This window comes from Astyanax mexicanus, chromosome 8 (genome assembly GCF_023375975.1).
Source record: "Astyanax mexicanus isolate ESR-SI-001 chromosome 8, AstMex3_surface, whole genome shotgun sequence".
In the NCBI taxonomy this organism is placed as follows: Eukaryota; Metazoa; Chordata; class Actinopteri; order Characiformes; family Acestrorhamphidae; genus Astyanax; species Astyanax mexicanus.
In genome coordinates, this window is record NC_064415.1 from 27,315,024 (window position 1) to 27,334,821 (window position 19,798).

Below are 19,798 nucleotides of genomic sequence, written 5' to 3' on the forward strand. Positions count from 1 at the left end.
ATATATATATATATATATATACAGTATATATATATTTTGTTTGAGGAGAATCGAGTTTAAAATAGATATCCGCTCTAAATCCGCAGTTTGGGACTCATATTTCCGTAGCTTTGATTTGTGCTGTCTTATTTTAACATGATTTCTTTCCCCCCTCTCTCTCTTTCTGTCTCGTCGATAGCATTTAGCCCGTGGTGTGATTAATAGGATCCGACACCGTTCCGAGACGCCGCGGAGACGTTAAAAATACACAACCGGGAGATAAAGAGGAAACGCGTGTAGCCCTGAATGATTCAGAATTTGAGCTTTGCCTGAAAGAGAATGTGGGGAAGACTGTGTGCTCGGAGCTGTCTGCAGGCGTAGTCGGAAAGTCAGAGCAGGGAGTGGGAGAGAGCTACAGAGTTGCATCCAGTCTGCAGAAATGTGAGAAGCCAGCCTGAGATGGACTAAGCGTAGCGCCAGAAACAGAGTGCACCATCCATATTTAGAAATACTGCTGCTTTTTTTCATTTAAAAGGAAAACAAAAATGACTTTAGATGTCTTTACTGAACTTACTATTGCTTTTTTTCGTTGTCGCTCTCTCTGTTCAGCCCTCTCACCCTCCCGTTTCTCGTAGTCCCGCTGATACTCCTCCCTCCTCAGCTGCTCATGCTGGTATTCCTCATAGCTGTTGTACCTATGTGAGGAAGAAAAAAAAAACAAAAAACGAACAATGAATAAAACAGAACTCTAGCCGCAAAAGCAAGTCTAGCTTATGTTCTAGCACTAGGTCCCACAAGTGTAGGAAAAGGTCAAGACCTCCCCAGATTACAGTGGATTACTGCAATTTCCTTTTTTTTCTCCTCTGAAGCAAAAAAGACAAACAAACAAATGAACAAACGCATTAATAAGACGTCTCCCCGCATCGCAAAAGGTTGCGGCTCCCATAGGAGGGGCTCTTGAGGGAGCACGTCAGGAATTGGGCAGCTGCTTCTGTCAGCACAACTTCACATGCCATTACTTTCTGCTTAGTTTGAGCTTTGCGCCTAAAAGTGGAACTTTTTTTCTCATTTGCAAAGGGCTGACTCCCTCCGTGAAAAGCAAAAAAAAAAAAAAAAAAAAAAACGGATTTCAAATGTTGAAAGCATAACAGGCTGCTAACGCCGGAGAGATGCAAAGAAATTGCGCTATTCAATATTTACCTGGGCCTCCGACCAAGAGTAGAATGAGATTGGGACTGAGGGCTTCTGCGTGTCCTTGATTTAAAAGTGCTGTTGTCAACAGTGTGACGAGACCTGCATATGAAATGACAAGGAACATCGTTTATAAAAATCGTTTAGTAGTCGTTTCTATTTGTATTAAATCATTTCTTCAAGTAATTCTTCAAAAAGTATATTTGTCTAGTATATTTTGAATTATTTTACACACAACTAGGTGTAAACTGACGCACACTTTGAGGCAGTTTTCCAAACAGGGATTAAGCCTAATCTTGGACTAAACAGCAATTTAAATGGGATTTAAATTTAAAATTCATTTAACTAGGCTTAATATCTGCCTGGGTTACTTACCCATAATGCTCTATTCTATTTAACCACTAATACTTTTAGTATCCAAATGTGCAGAAATGTCATAAACCACACTCTCTTCACTTAAAACTCCAACAATTACAGAACCAAAAAAGTACATGTACACGAACAAGTTATGTATTTTACCACTTATAACCACCTAATGTTTTATTGGATACTAATAAATGATGCTATTGGTGTTATTAAATCATTAATCATTTTCCTATGTTATAGGAAATGTTTGAAACACTAGTTTCTTACACATGCCTGTGAACCTGCAATGCTGCCTCATTCAGTAGGTACCCTGACGAGACGGCATGCCACCTTGGGAATGTCTGGGAACTTCCTTTTTTTTGGAGAATCCTCTTTCACTACCATTCCTTTTTTGCCTTTGGTGCGAAATCAAAGGCAGCACTATAAATATTGTCTCCCTGATGTTCTGTGATGATGTAACCCCCCCTTTAAAGGGGTCCGGTACTTTCATCTTCCAGGGACTGAGTGGCTAACACTGATGAGCCAAAACAACAGCTGCCACTAAAAACAACAAAGCCCTGTCAAGCAGTGAGGGACATAATCTAAAATCCAGCATAAAAAGGACGAAGGATGCGATGCTTAGAGCGATGAGGTCCTCACATACTCTCAGAAGCAAGAACACTTGTTTGCTGAAGGAATGACAAAACACAGCCGTATTTCAAAAGGTCTGTGTGCTGTTCTTAAATAATTAAATTTATTTGGGATTGTTTGTTTCCAGTTTTTGAAGGCAAATGCAAGTGATGTAATCCTAGTGAAGATAGTCCCATATGGATTGAATTAACTGTTTTGAACTTTAAGTTTTGCATAAATTCAGTACGGCAATGCAAACCCATGCAAAATCAATTAAGTCTGCACTCAGTTGGTCCAAGAGATATGGGGGAATTTGGTAAGTTAGTACTTACCAAGAAGGAGAGCGGCTGGCCGGAGACTGGGAACGGGAGTAAGGAGACCTGGAGAGGGATCTACGCCTGTGGTGGGAGGAAGACCTGGAGCGGGACCTGGAGCGAGACCCATACTGGGGCCAGCGGAAGTGCAGTGGAGAGAGCATGGTCGAAGGTGGCGAGACGGAGCTCCGAGAGGGTGAGCTGTTGGATGGGGAGCAGGAGGGCGAGCGTTCGAAGAGAAGTTCCAGTGGCGTCCCTTCCCACGAGCAGAGAAGACGTTCACGGCACACCTCTAGGTCCTCAAAGTCGGGCAAAGCCGTGTGCGCGTAGTCCCCGAAAGGGTTATAGTTTTCGTCCCCGGAGTCGCTTTCTTCTAGTGGCTGAGATCCTTTCTGATCAGCCTCGTTATAGAAGGCTTCCTGGGGTTTACCAAAGTGCTTGTTGAGCTCGTCCCGTATCTCCTGGTCTCGCAGCAACTTCCTGCCAGCAGAGTTGCTCTCTGCTGAAGTTTTGGCATCCAGTGTGGGGCTGTGAACCTCCTTGTCCGGGCAAGCCTCCTGGACGGTAGGGGGAAGGCCCTGCAGCTGCCTAGCCAGAGAGGAAGACGAAGGAGAAGCGGAAGACGAAGTGGATGTAGGAACAGAAGAGGACGGCATGGCTGAGTCTTTACATTCTACATGCCGGCCCTCCAGCGGCCCAGTTAGTGCAGTAGCTGTGGAGCTGCCGTCTCGTTTTGTGCTGGCAGACTGGCAATAGTCATGATCGCCAAAGACACGGGGCGTGGGCCGTTTGCCCCGACACTCCTCTGAGCCTCCCAGAGGCAAGGCAGAGGAAGCCTTGCTCAGCTGGGCATAAAGCTCAGTCTGCTCTGGGCCCTTCCTGCTGGAGCCACTGGATGGCTGAGGGAAAGGGCCTCCATTGCTCAGCTTGGCCCTCTTGCTCGTCAGGGCTGAAGAGGAGCATGAAGACAGCTTGGTTTTGAGTGATACTTTGAAAGGGTTCTCTTGACTGGCTTTGTGAGGAGGCGTGGTAGGTGGTGTCAGACCTGCGCAAGAGGGAAGATAGAGGGATATAAATTCACAATGCAGGTTCTATTTTTTTTTACAGCCTAGCACACTTCTGCCTCGGCTCCATCTGCTCCGTCAGTGAGCACCCTTGATTAAAATATTCTTTTTCATTCAGCCCTAACACTGATCTGCATTTTATTGGAATATTGACAGATTAATGAAACCTCAGACGGCGCACTGAAAGAGCACAAGTCACTTCTCCTGATTTCCTCCTGACCTTGGACAACCCCATTCATTAAAATGAAAAGAGTGCTGTCTCTTGGATAGCTAGACTGTAGTAGCAAGGAAATGTTTTCTTTGATATAGGGACTCATTATGGTAACCAAAGCTGGTAAAAACTAATGGACATTGATGTCTTCCTCGACTGTACGATCTATATATATATATATATATATATGTATGATCTGTGTGCATTTTCGTTTGGAATAGGAACTTAAGAGAGGCTTCTGGGGAATGTGTTATCATTCTCCTTGGCTCTGCCACCTCTTCCCCCTCATGAACCACAGCAGTCCTGACAGATTTACGTGGCACCAGATGGCAGTTATATGAGAAATCCTGAGATGTGCCGTTTTTACGACATTGTTAATGCACTTGCACAAACAACTGAATGTGGTCCTTCCCCCTCTCTCTCTCTCTCTCTGAACCCCTCTTTTCTCTTCGACTATGGTTTTCCGTTCTGGGAATGATGATCTGGGCAAGATAGAGGCTGCTTCCGAAATGAAGCATCTTGCTGCACCTCTTGTTTCTGTTATGGGACTACTTGTGGATTTTAGAACCTATATAGATCTGGACAGGAAGAAGCCAAAGTAAAGGCTTGAGGCCAAAACGTGATGTAGATCTAGACAGTCTAGACAATACTTATCCATAGCTCTTAGAGCATATCCTAGACAACTGGCTAAAAAACTTCAACAGTCTGTTAAAAGACGAATATGTTATCTATACTAGTGTGGCTGATACAGTATTTCAGAATTAATTTGGGACTGAAAATAGGTGTGTTATTATGCCAGTGCAATGAGCTGTGAAAAGTAGGGAGGAGGAGTGCTGCCAAAGGATCTTCCGCGGCACCAATGAAACGCCATCTGGGTAGACAATGCACACAGGACTGTAAACTAAGAGCCATTAGCACCTCTGGAATAAATCAGAATTAGATAAATATATGCCGCTCAGTCAGTGATGGATGTGACATAGACACAAACACTAATCATCCAGCTGTGGGGTTTTTCTCATCTGTTTCCAGCCGGGTGTGAATTACACAGGGACCTCCAAACGAGTCGCTACCTAAAGCTCACGGAGCTGATCCCTGTGGTAATCTCAAAAAGCCATGCGAGGAGTGACACATGGACTGACCTGGGTGTCATAGATACCATAATTAAAGACACCAGCAGCCCACAGTAAATCTATTAGAGAGGAGGGGATTAGGGAGCAGTATTAAAGCTCCTGCTCTATGCCTATTCTGCAGGTATCCTCAGTTGCCAAAGTCATTTCCTCCACATCAGCCTTAACTAACATTCTCCACGAAACCATTGCACCACTATTTCTAGTAGTTCTACTACTTCTACTACCTTCATTCAGCATTTCATCATTTCAAGTATTGATGCAACTATCATAACCACAGTTTCCTGCAGAAGGAAATGTGCAAAATGCTGCCAAAATGGAAATTTATTCAGACCAAAAAAATAAATAAAAAATTCTACTGACCCTGCTCTGACCAATTAATCAGGTGTAGCAGGAATTATCCTCTGCAGTTCTGGAGTGTTATTATCTGAGTGTGTGTGTGTGTGGAAAGCTCAAGGTAGGCCTTTTGCAAGTAACAACAGTACAGGACCCAGGCACACTAATCCTTAAGTGGAAAGGCTCCACATCAAAGTGCTCACCTTAATGGCTGTTTTACGCTAATATCTAATCCCAAATCTGTGTTGTGTAAGGGAGAGGGGGGGGGGGGGGGGGTGCAGGATGAAAATCTGGGTAGTATAGCTGCATTCGGCAATAAACAGAGCTGTAATTTGACTAAGATCGAAGCCATGTGCATTAAACTTAAATAAAATAAGGCAATATGGCAATATTTTATTATACTATTACAAAAAAAATCAAATTGACAATATATATATTTTAAGCATGTTGAGGATATCATCCCTGCTTAAAGAATACTGATCAAGCTGCACATTTCATTACTAAGAGTTTGATTAGTCATGTTTGATTGGATGAAGGATGTAATATTTTAAATAAGAATGACTGTGAAAAATATTTAAATTGTAGTTTTTAAGGATCTGTCTCTACTGATGCATTTTGATTAAGATCATATGTATCAATATAAATATGGTTTATTATGAAAAATGTTTTTTCTGTGGTTTTATATATATATATATATTTTTTTTTTAATATATCGTCCAGTCCTCAATCCTAAGTCTAGCTTTAATGGCTATATGGGAGGCTTTCTAAAGTGTTACCTGGGTTTAACTCTGGTTTTGTTTACTTACGTTTCAAACAAAGTTAATCTGATTTGTCCAGAGAAACCACAGATTCCCCAAAACCATGGGACAATCTCTGTCTCTCTGTGAATTACCAAAGCAGAGTGTTCCCCTTAATCTCAGGGGTGAGCCAGATCTGTGCACCGAGGGCTATTACTTGGTGGTAAATGAATATCAAATGACCCATTCATTCTGACACCTTGGAAGAAGAAAAGGGCAGCCATTTTGTTTTTTATTGACCTGGAATGATTAATCTCTGCATGGGGGCTACTGAAATAATTACCTGCATGATTTACACTAGGAGAGAAAAAGAAAGAGAGAGAGATCTGCAGCAGCCTTGTGTTTTAGCTTTACCTGCCATTAATTTAGCCTGGCTTTAATTACTTTTTTTCCTGTATCTTTCCCCAACATTCTTTATTAATACATATATAATGGACAGTAATGATGCCAATAATAATAATAATAAAATCCCTTCACGTTGACCCATTTGGCAAATTACATTCTTCCCATAAATATTGGACTCAACGTCGGAAATTACAGCAATGTCCTCTAATCAAATTACCAGACAGCAAAGACACAGATAATATCAGCAAACCAAATTACCTGACAAAACTAATTAAAACAATACTAATGCTGCATCATTTCGCTTCTGAGATATTGGGTAGAATGACTCCCAGTCAAACAACGTTCGGGTCTACACGAGAAAAGGAGATTAACTCTTTAAAGGGAAGGAAAGAAACCTTCTAATACAATTGGAAAAAGGCAAGTTTTTCCACACAAAACTGATAAATCATTGCATCGATTTGCTCACCTGGGGTTCCAGAGATCTCCACACTCAGTGTGCGTTCAATGGTCTTGTTCTCAAATGGAGATCCTTTGTGGTCACTGCAACACATAAAGACAAGTGGTATAATCACACTGCAGCGGCACACGTGAATGGTTGTGTGGTTTTACAAATGGAAATGAAATCTAAAAAAAATGCCTCATCGCTGGATTAGATCACTTTTTTTTTCTTTGGTGCTCTAGATCAGATTTTGTCTGCTCTACAAGAATGGTGGAAAAACTCTCTCACTTACTTTGGAGACTCTGGGGTCAAAGGAAGTGGCAAGGTGGTTGGTTTGGCTGCAGAACACAAAGGAGCATGGGTAATTAATTAACTAGATCACACTGTGCCCGAAAGATATCAGGTCCACATCTACAAATCATTGTCAGATTTTGATCATTAACAGTGTTGATGTGGCACTCCCAACCCAGTACAAAGTGGCTGGAGTATTATCCAGCCAAAACTTTCAAAGGAAGAGAATGGCTTCTAACTTGACCCCATTTGTGTGTTTCCTTTTATTTATCTCTTCTTCTTTTTTTTTTGTTCTCATCGCTCACTTTCTGAGGCAAGATGAAATGATGGTATGTGTCCAGATATCCAACCCATTTGAAAAAGTCCCCCACAACACAGAACAAACAAAATGGAAAGAGAGTGAGTTGAAAATAATAAGAAAATAAACAGCACACACACAGATCACAAATGGCGATGGAAACCGAACTAAAAAAGTTAACCACTTGGCATGCAGTTTAAACCAAAGCAGGAGAAGAAAGAAGAGTCGAGAAAGCATGTGCAGTTGCCTGAGGCTGCGACCGTCTCCAACTGTAGCTAGGGAGCCTCTCTGAGATAGACAGCTGTGTCAAGGCAGCCATGTTTGCCTGAGACCGCATGGAATTTTAGCACGCCTTTTTGTCCGTTGCATGCTAGAAAATGATGATCAACTCCAATTGCCTTTAAGTTGCTGTCTCAACCGCGTGAAGATTTTTTACGCATTTAGAAGGATGCCCTTCCGTTTAAAATAGGCACCTGGCTGCGTTTTTTAAAAGCATCTAGTTTTAGTTTATTTTTAGCATCAGGGTTAGTCTGTAGTTAAACTGGGAAGCGGTTAGCGTAGGAGAGGCAGAAGAGAGAGAGGGTAGGGATGCAGCAATGATTACCTAACGGTGGTGGAACCTGGTCATCAGGGGGCTTGCAGAGTGCCTGTTTGTGTGGGTTCTGCCCTTGTGTGGCGGAGGGGGTGTGCTCTGGAACTAAAGCGTCTGGAAAGAGTGGTCTTGGTGAGACCCATGGGAATGACACAGGGCCACCTAAAATGTCATCATCATGAACATCCACCCCGTTTTGCCCCTCTTTGTCTTTTGACCCCTCTGTCTCCTGCTCTAATTTCTGTAACCAACTTTCTAAGTCCAGGTCAACCAGTCGCGAAAGCTCAAGCCCGGGCTCTGGTGGGTCGGCCTTATAAGGATCTAGGAGGTCTGGAACAGGTTTGTTATTCTGCAGTTCCTCTCTGTCTTTCCCTATGTGCCAATCCCACCCTTTGTCTTTAGGAGTCATTGCGGGTGGGCTTTGCCTGCCTGATGTCTGGGGTACACTGGGCATCTGCAGGTGGGCCCGGTAACGGGCTGGCCTGGGCCTGGAGGTCAGCAGCTTGCTGAGCATGGGATGCTCCTGCTCTTGCCTCCTCTTCCTAATGGTTAACCTGATGTGCCTCTCGGCACGACTGGCCCCAGCCCAGCCGCCCGCCTCAAGACAACGGCCACAGCTGCCTGCGCGACCCGTCTCTCTAGGCGGGAGAGAGTAAGAGTGCATGTACCTAATGAAGCGGGCGGCGGCCAGGCTGCCTGTGTCTGCACTCGGCTGCAGGCCCGGCGGCCTCCCCTCTTCACCGGACCAGGCATGGCCACAGCCACTTCCGCGGGAAGGCACAATAGGGGCGGAGTGCTCCCCGTGTGTACGCGGCCGCCATTGCCCTGCCCCCTCACCAGCCACACTACACGCTCCAGCTGTCTGGCTCTCACCTCTCTGGGCCTGCGCTGCCAGCTGCTGCTGTTGCTGCTGCTGTTGCGACGACAGGGAGGCCGAGGAGGTCTTCTTCTTTGAGGCAGTAGAAGAGGAGCAAGAGGACAGAGAGGAGAAGGAGGATGTGGATGAGGAGGACGGAGAGGAAGAGGACGAGCAGGACGAGGTACCAGGCCCACCCCGGTCCTTGCCGCAGCCTGACCAGGTGCTCTTGGCTTCGTTGGCTCTCGTCTGGAAGGCATCGTCGCTGGCGGTGAGGTACTTGAGCAGCTCTGTGCAAGGGCGTCTCACCAGCCGGTTTGGCTGGGGACAGACCCCTCTTTGTTTGCTGTTCCAGGGGTTTTCCGTCTACAGAACAGGTGCAGGGGACAGAGAGAGAGTGAGACACAAAGAAAAAGAGAGAGAGAAAGAGAGAGGGAGAGAGGGACGTGTAAGAGTGGGGAAGAGGGGAAGAAATAAAACAGGGTGTCAGTTAGCAGAGATGTAGTGCTGTACTCCGCGCAGGGCGATGCAAGCGTGCATCACCCATCATCTTAATTACGAGGTCTTGGGATAGCTCTAGTGAGATCCGGATGCCAGCGGCGGAGGAAAGGCAACGTACTGTCCTCTGGGAGTCTGCCATGTGCAGCACTTCACTTCAGAAACGACTTCAGAAACAGAAGAGTCAAAGTCATTTAAAAAAAAAAAATGAACTCCTCATAGGGAGGCGTATGTGAATGTGTGCTAAAGATCTTAATGGGTATAAAAGACTCTGGTAAAATGATCTAGTCTAAATATTAAACTTGATAGAAAATGTAACACATTCAATTCAATATTTAATATACATTTAAAGTGTTTTCTCTGGCATATAACATTATATAGCTTGAGGCTAGCTTGCCTTTTAAGTCCTGGTTCAGTCAAAATGTTACTGTCTTTTGCTCTGACAGACTTGTTCCATAGATATCCATAGATAAGGAGACTAAACACACATTTCCAAAGAAAAAAAGGAGGACAGATCTAGGATACAGAAGTACAGGCCTTTGATTAAGCGCGCAGCACGTAAGTACCTTGGTAACAGCAGGTGTTGGTCTGATCCTGTGGTTGCTGGCTGCATGGTTCTGTGCCTTGCCACCTGGGTATTGATTATAGCTGAGCTGGGAGTTAGGGGGAGCCAGGAGGAGCTTCTTCAGCTGCAAATGAAACACATAAACAATTAGATAATGGATGACGAGGCATTAATGGGTAAAAAGCAGATTTTAATGAAATTATACTTTTTTTTTCGAGAATAGAACTGAACTGGTTAATACAATGCAAAATGTTTATTATATATCCTTTTAGATGTATTGGCCTTTGGTAGATAATTTTATATTGTTGTGTCATTGTTATGATTCTCAGGTATCTTGGTTATTTGATTAAATTGCATATTAAGCTTTGTATGACAATATGTAGACAAATGCTGGAGTTGAAACCATATGAACCATATGAAATCTGATTCATATATCCATTCCCCCTTTCCTTAACTTTCAACGTTTTACTATTGATTGCTAATAAATCAAGATCAATTTTTAATGCATAAGATGTCACTTTTAGAATGTATGTATATGCCATTTATTTAGTATGGAAATATGTCTACCACTACTACTACTGCTACTACTTATAATAATAATACTAGTAATTACTAGACAATATTAAACAGAAAGCTCTCACAAACATATGCAGAGATGTTTGCATTATTCATACAATAATAACAACCAGAAACAAGCGGAACAAAAAACACAGCAAATACCATAAAATGTTTGTGTTAAAAGGTCAACACAAATGGAGCAAATGTTGTCATAACACACACCCCTATATGTACTTTCAGTTTTTCTGTGATGAGCAAAATAATGGGATGAGGGAGGGGCGTAAAACCCCACTGGAAACAGGTCTCACGTGGTGGTAAACAGAAGTGAATAGTGAGTAACCCATAATGAGTGACATATAAACTGAGTGACTGACAGATTACTACTGATTATTTTTATAGTGGAGTTGTGTACTTTATCATCATTAACTTGGCAATATCTCACTGATATCTCTCATTGATACATTACCGACCTTTACCCCGTAGTTGCTACATACCAATACTATTACTACTACAAACTGTAATAATAATAGTAAAACATTTTTTAGATGAATAATTACACATAAGTCTGTGGAGATGTTTTTTTTTTTTTCATTTTATTTTTTTATAATAACCAGAAACAGGTGGACTGAATACTACACCAAATACCATTAGGTGTTTGGGCTAAAAGACCAACTAAAATCAAGCAAATGTTGTCATAACACACACACCCACACACGTAAATTCAATATTTCTGTGTTGAGGAAAATAATGAGACTAGAGGGTGATGTGAAGACCCACTGGGAACAGGTCTCACATGGCAGTAAACGGAAGTGAGTACTGAATTAGTACTGATTGTGTGTAAACTAGAATACGACTAATCAAACTCGAGCTTCTCTGATTTTGCTATTTATAAGTATATGTTTGAGTAAAATGATAATTGTTGTTTTATTCTACAAACTACTGATAACATTTCTCCCAAATTCCACATAAAATATAATGATATAATGTAAAGAAAACAAGTTTTTGGAGGAATAATACTGCTTTCTAATCACAGTTTTCGTGCATCTTGCCGTGTTCTCCTCCATCAGTCTTACACACTGCTTTTGGATAACCTTATGCCACTCCTTGTGCAAAACTTCAAGCAGTTCAGCTTGGTTTGATGGCTTGTGATCATCCATCTTCCTCTTGATTATATTCCAGAGGTTTTGTAAGTGGTCTCCAATTTTTTCCAGAGCTGTATATATGTATGTAATATGCCAAGACCACCACTGTGCATGTGTGTCTTTTTTTTTTTTTTTTGGAGCAATGTACAATGCAATTAACACCTCAAGAACACTGATCCACTTCGATTTGCTCTTTCATCTGTGCTGTGCGGCTTAGTTGTGCCCACAGACGCCGTGCTGGGCCTTGCCAGAGCTGCCGCCTGCAGAGCCTGTGCCCGTTTTTGGTCACAGGCCCGCAGCATCTCCTTATCTGGTGCATGCGAGGTCCAGGCAGGCAGGCAAGCGAGCGAGGGAAACAAGAGAGAATGTGGCACGGAGAGAAGAGGCCCGAGTGAGAGCAAAAGAGAGAGAGAGAGACAGAAAGAGAAGGGCTGGATATGGTTCATGGCAGCAGGGGATTGGGGGCATGCAAAAGCAGAGGGAGAGAGGGAGCGAGAGCCTTACCAGGGAGGGCTCCTCTGGCTCTGGGGTGCGTGGCGAGCCGTCAGGGGTGGAGGGACAGCTCTGATCGCTGGCGTTGGTCACGTCCCCATCTGCCAGGGCCTCGAACGAAGGCAATCCGTCCTCGTCCACCGGGATACTGTCCAGGGTTTCTGTGAGCACTGCCAGCAAGTTGGCCTCATTTTCCTCATCTATCTTCTTAGGAGGTGGAAAAGGGAAAGGGGCGAGAAAGAGAAAGAACAGTGGGAGAAAATAGGACAGTTTAGTTTGGAGAAGTCGATTCTGTCTGTCTCTATGTTGGCGCAAGCACCGCAGGGTGGGGTGTTGCTCTATTGTTAATAGAATATAGAGAGGTGTGTGTGTGTATATGTGTGTATGTGTAAAGGGAGGGGGGGGACGTTTGGTGTGCAGTGCTGTATGGGGAAAAAAAAAATTTTGCACAGGAAAAAAACTTTCTTTCAACTACAAATTGCCTTAGCCACATGAGTCAGTGCTGTCAGTCATACATTAAGCATGCGGCTTACTGGACCAAAATAATATCTCCCCTAAGAAACCCATTAACTGGGCTGACACACAGCAACTACCCAGGGAAAGAGAAGGGAAAGGGAGGGAGGGGGAACAATGGATGGGAAGCTGAGTAGTTGCTCCAGTCTCCAGTCAACTTTCCTCTCTGCAGAGGGAGAGAGAGAGGGAAGGAGGGAGGGAGGCAACCGGCTTGTCTCCACGTCCAAGATGTTGCAAACGCTTCATAGATAAGGGATAATTATCAGCCGCTAATGCTACTAAATGGATGTCATATTTTTAAAGCAGCGCTAGAATGCTGACAATACAGTCCATGAGGAAAAAAATAATTAAAAAAACAAATCCAGACGTTCAGCTAGTACGTAGATCAAAAAAACAAACAAATCTGGATTGCAGACATCTTCCTCCTTGTCTTGTCAAGTGGTCATGGTAACATGGGAGGGGCAGCGTCTGAGGAATAGCAACAGGAACAGGAGGAGGAGGGGTTGTGACAGGCACTGGAAGTTCCACTGCCAAAAACCCACGGGACTTAGCAACCACGGAAGATAAACACCCAAACTGCTGTGGGTCATGGCACGCGCGGCCCAACAAGAACAAATCCTTTTATGCACACCACAGGATTAGCATCACTTGCCGATAGCGTTCGAGCGCAATCATTGTGGCTGCAGGCAAAGAGTCCTCTTTAGATAGGGGTGTTGCGCTGCTTAGCCTCCGGTCCCATGTGCAACGATCACCCTGTTTGATCCTCTTTCTATTCATAGTTTCCCGTGATTACATGCCAGCATGGCCCTATCCTCATAGGAGCAGCTTTTGAGAAATCAAAACAGAGGCCATTCTTCTTATCTCTCCCTACTTAAAGAACCGCAGTAACTGATAGAGCTGATCTGAGGAACCGTTGACTCGAAGACAGGAATAATAAAAATAAAAGAGAAACAAACAAGGCTTTCGCTGATTCTCAGGGACACTCCCCTCGCTCATTTCGGGAGACCTTTCAGGAGGCTCTGTTTTTGAAAACGATAACGTGAAAAAAAAGTCGAGAGATAATCACTGAGACACCCACTGAGGCCTGTGCCTGTGCCTACTGCCTGCGTCTGGTCTGGTCAGGTCTGGTGGTAGGCCTAAAAAAAAAGTGATGCATGATGCTGGGAGTAAATTATAGCAAATGAATTAGCACTTAATTGTTGGTAAATGGCGCTCATTAAATCTTTTCACTGTACCCCAGCAGCTTTTCAATACCTAACTGCAGCAGTTTAATATATAATACCTCGCCAATGCCTGCAGCTCATGTACACTTAAGCTTTCTTCTTTTCATTATAAAAAAGCACCCCTCAGCAAGCTAATTATAACCCAGATCATTCTGTACTATTCCAAACGCTGCAATAATGCTCAATCATTTAAAATCGTCTGTTCTACTTCAGACTGGTAGTATGGATTGATCTTATCCAGCGGATAATAGCACCAAAATGGCCTGCTTCTACAAATTTCTCCTTGAGGTTTGGTTTCAACCCTTTCCAGACTGATATAGATTAGGGCTGCCACGATTAGTCGACTAGTCACGATTATGTCGACTATTAAAATAGTCGACGACTAATTTAATAGTCGATTAGTCGTTTTTTTTTTTTCTTTGTTTTTCTCTCCAAACTGCTGCGACTGCCTTTCTGTCCTGGACGCACATGCGCAGTAGTGGAAACCGGGGTAGGTAGTGGACGACATCTCAGGACATTATACAGACAGGCTCTGGTTTCATGGCTACCCCGCTACAGAACTCAAAAGTGTGGGATCACCAAGAAAATAAAAGTGAAACGCGTGCAATGCAATATCTGCAATGAAGAACTTGCCTTCCTCGGCAGCACAACCGCGATGCACGAGCACCTGAAAAGGAGGCATGTTGTGGCTGATTAAATGACGAAGAAGCTAAATTGCTATTTAGCTGCTAAAATTAGCGTAAACAGAGCGTTAACTTAGTACTTAACTTACTCATCTTGATAGCTTTAAAACAGAGGTCACTAATAGGCGGACCGCGATCCGGATCCGGACCCAGACGTTGTCACAAATGCCGTCCCAAACCGATAAACTACAGAGAAGGATTTCATTCTGACAGTGGCTTCTGTTTTCAGTGCTTTTTGGTGCAGTAAACTCACAGATCAGTCATGTGTGGTGTAAAATCACCAAACGCTCTCCTCTGCCAATCAGATCTGTGCAGACCGCTGCCCTGTGTACGGTAATGTACACAATATCTGGACAGAGAGGCATTTTTTATTAATATACTTTTTTTTCATAATAGTTCAAACAACCTCACGGTTGAGATGTTTCATAAATGCCAGTGCCTTATCCTTATTTTACACAGTTGTTTACACTTTATGCTAAACAGTAAAATAATTGTCTGTTACAACAAGCTGCATATTTCATTAAAGGTTTAATGAACTATGATTTTAATTGTTTTTATTTTTAGTTAGCATATAGCTGAAATCTAATGTTGGTTGTATAATAGCAGCTGCATTCTATTGTGATAAACTGTGTTTTATATTCAATTAACGTATGATCCGATTAGTCGACTAATCATAAAAAATAATCGGTGATTAGTCGACTATAAAAATAATCGTTTGTGGCAGCCCTAATATAGATTAATCTTATTGAGCCAAGCTCTGAGCAACAGATGATGTCCATTCTGAATAGCACCAAAAATGGGTGTAAATGTGCAGCTTCCAACAGTAAGCTAATAACAATCTAGATTTTTTAGTTCTACTTTTACTATAACGGTTGACTATTTCATTGGTTTATACTTCAGGTTTGGTTCCAACCCTTTGCTTCCGAACCAGTATGGATTGATCTTATTGAGCCAATCTCCAAAGGAGATGATGCCCTCATTGATTGCAAGGCTGTAAATTCATGCTTCATTCTCCATAAAATCAGCTTTTAGAACAAAAAATGGCTACCAACGCTTTGCACAGAAAACTGTACTCTGTGCTCTAAAGTCACTTTCCTGGTAAAACTATCCTTCACGATTGCGTGACACCAGAGCTAGATTGGCTTAAGGCATAGTGTGCATTCCTAGCAAAGGGGGCTCTTAGAGGACACATGGCTTTCGATTGCAGAACAGCCATAGCAGAAATTGCCTTCCCGGCATTCACCATGTCTTTCACCACTCCATTTGCCACTACCAATAGGGTACAATCCAAAAGCTCCATTCAAACTGGTGTAACTGATATTCCAAATGAAAGAGAGGAGAGAAGAGAGAAGCATCAGCCAATGCCAAAACAGATCCCACCAAAATTCACGTGCAATCTCTGACAGGGATGTATTCCTCCACTGATTGCCCACAGCAATTGTGCAGGGCTGGGCTGGAAGAAAGAAAAAGTAAAATAAAATAAAAAATAAATGTTTAAAAAAAAAGAGTAGCTAAGGCCTCCTATCGTGTTTAATGGGCCTGACAGTATTAAAGAGATCTTAACAATCGTAGGCTAATTGTGGGATCACAATATATTAACCTGCCTCAATTCTAAAGGGTGCCATTCACGGCTGTTTTACTCCAAATGCTTCAATTAGCCATAAAAGACACTGGCAAGCACCGAGCGCCTTCCCTCCATCTCCACCTACACCTCCATTCCCCTCCCCTTTTAGCCTCCCTCACCTTCCTCTCCCTCCCTCAGAGGCGAGGCAGCGCTCACGAGTCGTTCATTATCAGGTGAGCCCTTTTGTTATCAGACAGGCTGTCTTTGAAATCGTCCTTGCTTCAACTCTTTTATTGAGTTCCACCGAGCCATTGTGTTCCCAAGATACAATTCATGCCCACTGATAACAGGCAGTGCTTTCTTTTTCTTTCTTTTTTTTTTTTTTTGTTGCACTCCTAAATACGCTTTTGCACTCCAAGGCAAATAGAGTGTTTTTTTTTTTTTTTGCTTTTTAAAGCAAGCACTAATTGTTATAGAAAGCCACCCTGAAAACGCCCCTGAAGAAACAGGAGGAGAGATCGGGGTTCGTGCGGGGTGTGTATTCTTGCGGCCTTAAGGAAAAAAAAAAAAAAAAAAACATTGGAGAGGTGATAAAAAGTGCTCAGGGAGGTTTACAACCTGCAGCTTAGCGTCATGGAAGACACTAAATGACTCGGCTTCATTGGAAGTTCTCAGAGTGGAGAGAATCATCTTATCTCCAATAGGCTTTATCTCTATCTCTCTCTCTCTCTCTCTCTCTCTATTTTTTTTTCTATCGCTCGATTTCCCAACACCACCATCCACTCAGAATAAAAGCATGTTTAATAAATTGGTCTGCAGCTTGCTCGCGGTTGGCCACAGCTTTGACCATTTAATTGCAGTGCATTTCTTTTCTTTTTTTTTTTCTTTTCTTTTTTTTCTCTTTTGCTCTCACACAAATATCAAAGGCCACAGATGAGGTTAACTAAGTTGCCAGACCTCCTAATCACAACACGAGCAGAAACATGTGTGTGCAGTGTGTATATATATATATATGTATGTGTGTATATATGTGCGTAGGCGAATAAGTAATCCCAGTGTCCCAGTGATTGGAGCACTTGGAGAAAGCACATTATGTGATGTAATAAACAAATAATGTCAGTCTGTGTTATTAGTCTGCGCCCTGATTTCACAGCAAATAAATCAAAGTCACTCAAAGCAATATGTGAAGTGTGTTCACATCATTTAGATGCTGGGGGGTTGGGGGGGTTTGGCGAGGGACATGGAGACGTGGAGACAGAGCTCTTAGATTAAGAGAGAAAAAGGCAACAGAATTTGATATGCAACTTTTCTTTTGGCCATTGAACAAAACACTGCAAAACAGCACTTTGGAACATGTCCAGAACCTACGATAAAGAGCCGATCCCTGTAATTTGACGCGATCCATCATATTCTAATGTGTCTACCAGATAATGTCACAGCACATCTTAAAAAAGGAAAAAAACTGCCTGGCGTTCATCTGTCAAGCGCAAAAATAGGATTCGGCCAGTGGAAGGACCAGCACTATTTCAAACCTCATTTCCCCTGCAAATGATCCTGCAAGCCAGCCACTGATGCATGCTAGCTCCAGAGGCAATGATCACAGCACGTCAGGCTACCACATGGATTAACTTTTCATAACGCTCACCAATGTTACAAGAAAGACCCCCCCCCCCCCTCCCCCCCCGCCCACCCTTCCTGGCCCTTCTCTTTCCTCGCTCTAACTGGACACCACCATATCTGAGTCTCTCTTCTTCTTCCTGATTGAAAAACACCCGACCAAAAAAAGAGCACAGCATGGAGGATATCTCTTATCCTAATGGAGTGGAAAGCAAGAAAGGACACACAGCGGTGAGCACTGGAGTAATTCCCGCCATTCAAATGTATTGACGGGCAACAGGATTGCTTATTGGACCACTCCATTAGTGTCAATAGCACTTTTAAAAAAAGGCACGGTTAAGTGGAGCCAGCGGTGTCAAATCGCAGGCTCTCCACCTGGTCCTTCTCAATGGGAATGACACATTTGGGTGCTATCGTAAAACACTTGTGTGTGTGAAATCTGGCCTACTTTGCATATGATAGTTTTGTTAACACAGTGAAAAAAAAGGCTGCTGAATGACAATTCACAGTGGTTTTAATTTATTTAACCTTTTAAACTCTACAGAATAATCACAAATAGAATCTCTAGCAACTCTTGTTTCAACAAAGCTGGTTTTTGCATTGTTTTATATGTGTAGTTACAAAACAGTCCAAAATCCTCAGTTCCTTGGTGTCATAAAAATATTTTAAACTTGTTAAATAGAAAAAAATAGACCATTTGAATTACCAATTAAAGCAAATTTACAAACTGGTTCAGACTGGTGTGTATTTAGAAAAAAAAAAAGAAAAAAAGACCAATTTAATTTTAACCCATAAACAAATTTATTTTTTTACAATTTAATTTATTTAACCTCTTAATCCCTACAGAATAACCAATAATAGAATCTCTGCAACTCTTGTTTCAACAAAGCCGGTTTGCATTGTTTTATATGTACAGATACTAAACAGTCCAAAATCCTTAAAATGTCCTAAAAGTATTTATCACAGAGTGACACAGACTGTACAGTCCCATATTGTTTTGATGAAATTAGTAAAATAGAAAAAAAAATAGACCATTTGAATTAACAAATAAAGCAAATTACAAACTGGTACAGACTGGTGTGTATTTAGTATAAAAAAAAAATGACCAATTTAATTTGATCCATAAACAATTCACAGTAGTTTTAATTTATTTAACCTCTTAATCTCTACAGAACAACCAATAATAGAATCTCTTTAATAGAAACTCTTATTTCAACAAAGCTGGTTTGATTTTTTTTTTTATATGCATAGTTACCAAACAGTCCAAAATCCTTATTATAAAGTGTCATAAAGTCAGAGAGCATTGGAATAAAGTATTTGACATAGAGAAATACAAAAAAATAGACCATTTGAATTAACACCTGAAGCAAATTACAAACTGGTACAGACTGGTGTGTGTGTGTATCTGGGAGAGACAGAGAAAGCCTTCAGGCCTCAGAGGGGGCCACAGTCCTCAGCCCACCTTCTCTGACGCCAACTAGAACTCTCCAGTGAGCAGAAAACGCTCCACAGAGAGCTTCAGTCACACGCACACACGGTAACCTCCCATCTCCAGAGACAAACAGAGATACAGCACCAAAAAAGAGCGGAGTAACAAAGCAACCCTGATTTAAAAGCCCACAATAAGAGACACAAAGAGTAGAAAAAGAGAAGACAAACAGCGAGACGAGAAAAGAAAAGCAGAGCAAAGCAATGCAGCATCGCAAAGCCTCTGTGTAGCAGTAACGTTTCTCGGCCGCCGCACAACAGCAGATGGTCAAGGAGCCGCTTCTAATGCTGCTCTAATAGTGTGTAATGTTTGGGTACTCAGACATATTGTTGCTCTGATTTTTTTTTTTTTTGTTGTTTTTCAGCAGAGCGTGCCACTGCAGCGCTGCCAGATCACTGCCATGTTCCTCAAGAAAAAGCATTTTATCCTTTTGCTGGGATCAAATGCTTTAGAATGAGTGCAGGAGAGAGAGAAGAAGAGCATCAGAAAAAATGGAAATATTATTATTATTTTTTTAAACTTGGCAAACAGTGATGATATAAAACATTTGAGCAATAAGGTTAGGTCATAAAAAATGACGAGAATTAATTTATTTAATCTCTTAATCTCTACAGAACAACCAATAATAGAATCAACTCT

General features: G+C 42.4%; 1 protein-coding gene across 4 annotated transcripts in view; it reads right to left on the reverse strand.

Annotated features, from left to right (window-relative positions):
- The window catches only part of ppargc1a (peroxisome proliferator-activated receptor gamma, coactivator 1 alpha), a 55,774-nt gene that overhangs the window by 11,445 nt on the left and 24,531 nt on the right, over nucleotides 1-19,798 (reverse strand). Inside the window, exons 3-10 of one of the 4 annotated variants that reach the window (XM_049482471.1) lie at nucleotides 12,083-12,277; nucleotides 9,880-10,002; nucleotides 7,972-9,181; nucleotides 7,071-7,116; nucleotides 6,806-6,879; nucleotides 2,478-3,504; nucleotides 1,180-1,272; nucleotides 554-674 (exon numbers count right to left, since the gene is read on the reverse strand). In XM_049482471.1, coding sequence (XP_049338428.1) covers nucleotides 554-674; nucleotides 1,180-1,272; nucleotides 2,478-3,504; nucleotides 6,806-6,879; nucleotides 7,071-7,116; nucleotides 7,972-9,181; nucleotides 9,880-10,002; nucleotides 12,083-12,277 — 2,889 coding nt within the window. The remainder of the gene's footprint in view (nucleotides 1-553; nucleotides 675-1,179; nucleotides 1,273-2,477; nucleotides 3,505-6,805; nucleotides 6,880-7,070; nucleotides 7,117-7,971; nucleotides 9,182-9,879; nucleotides 10,003-12,082; nucleotides 12,278-19,798) is intronic. The other 3 variants (XM_022678316.2, XM_022678315.2, XM_022678317.2) reach the window with 3 other exon arrangements.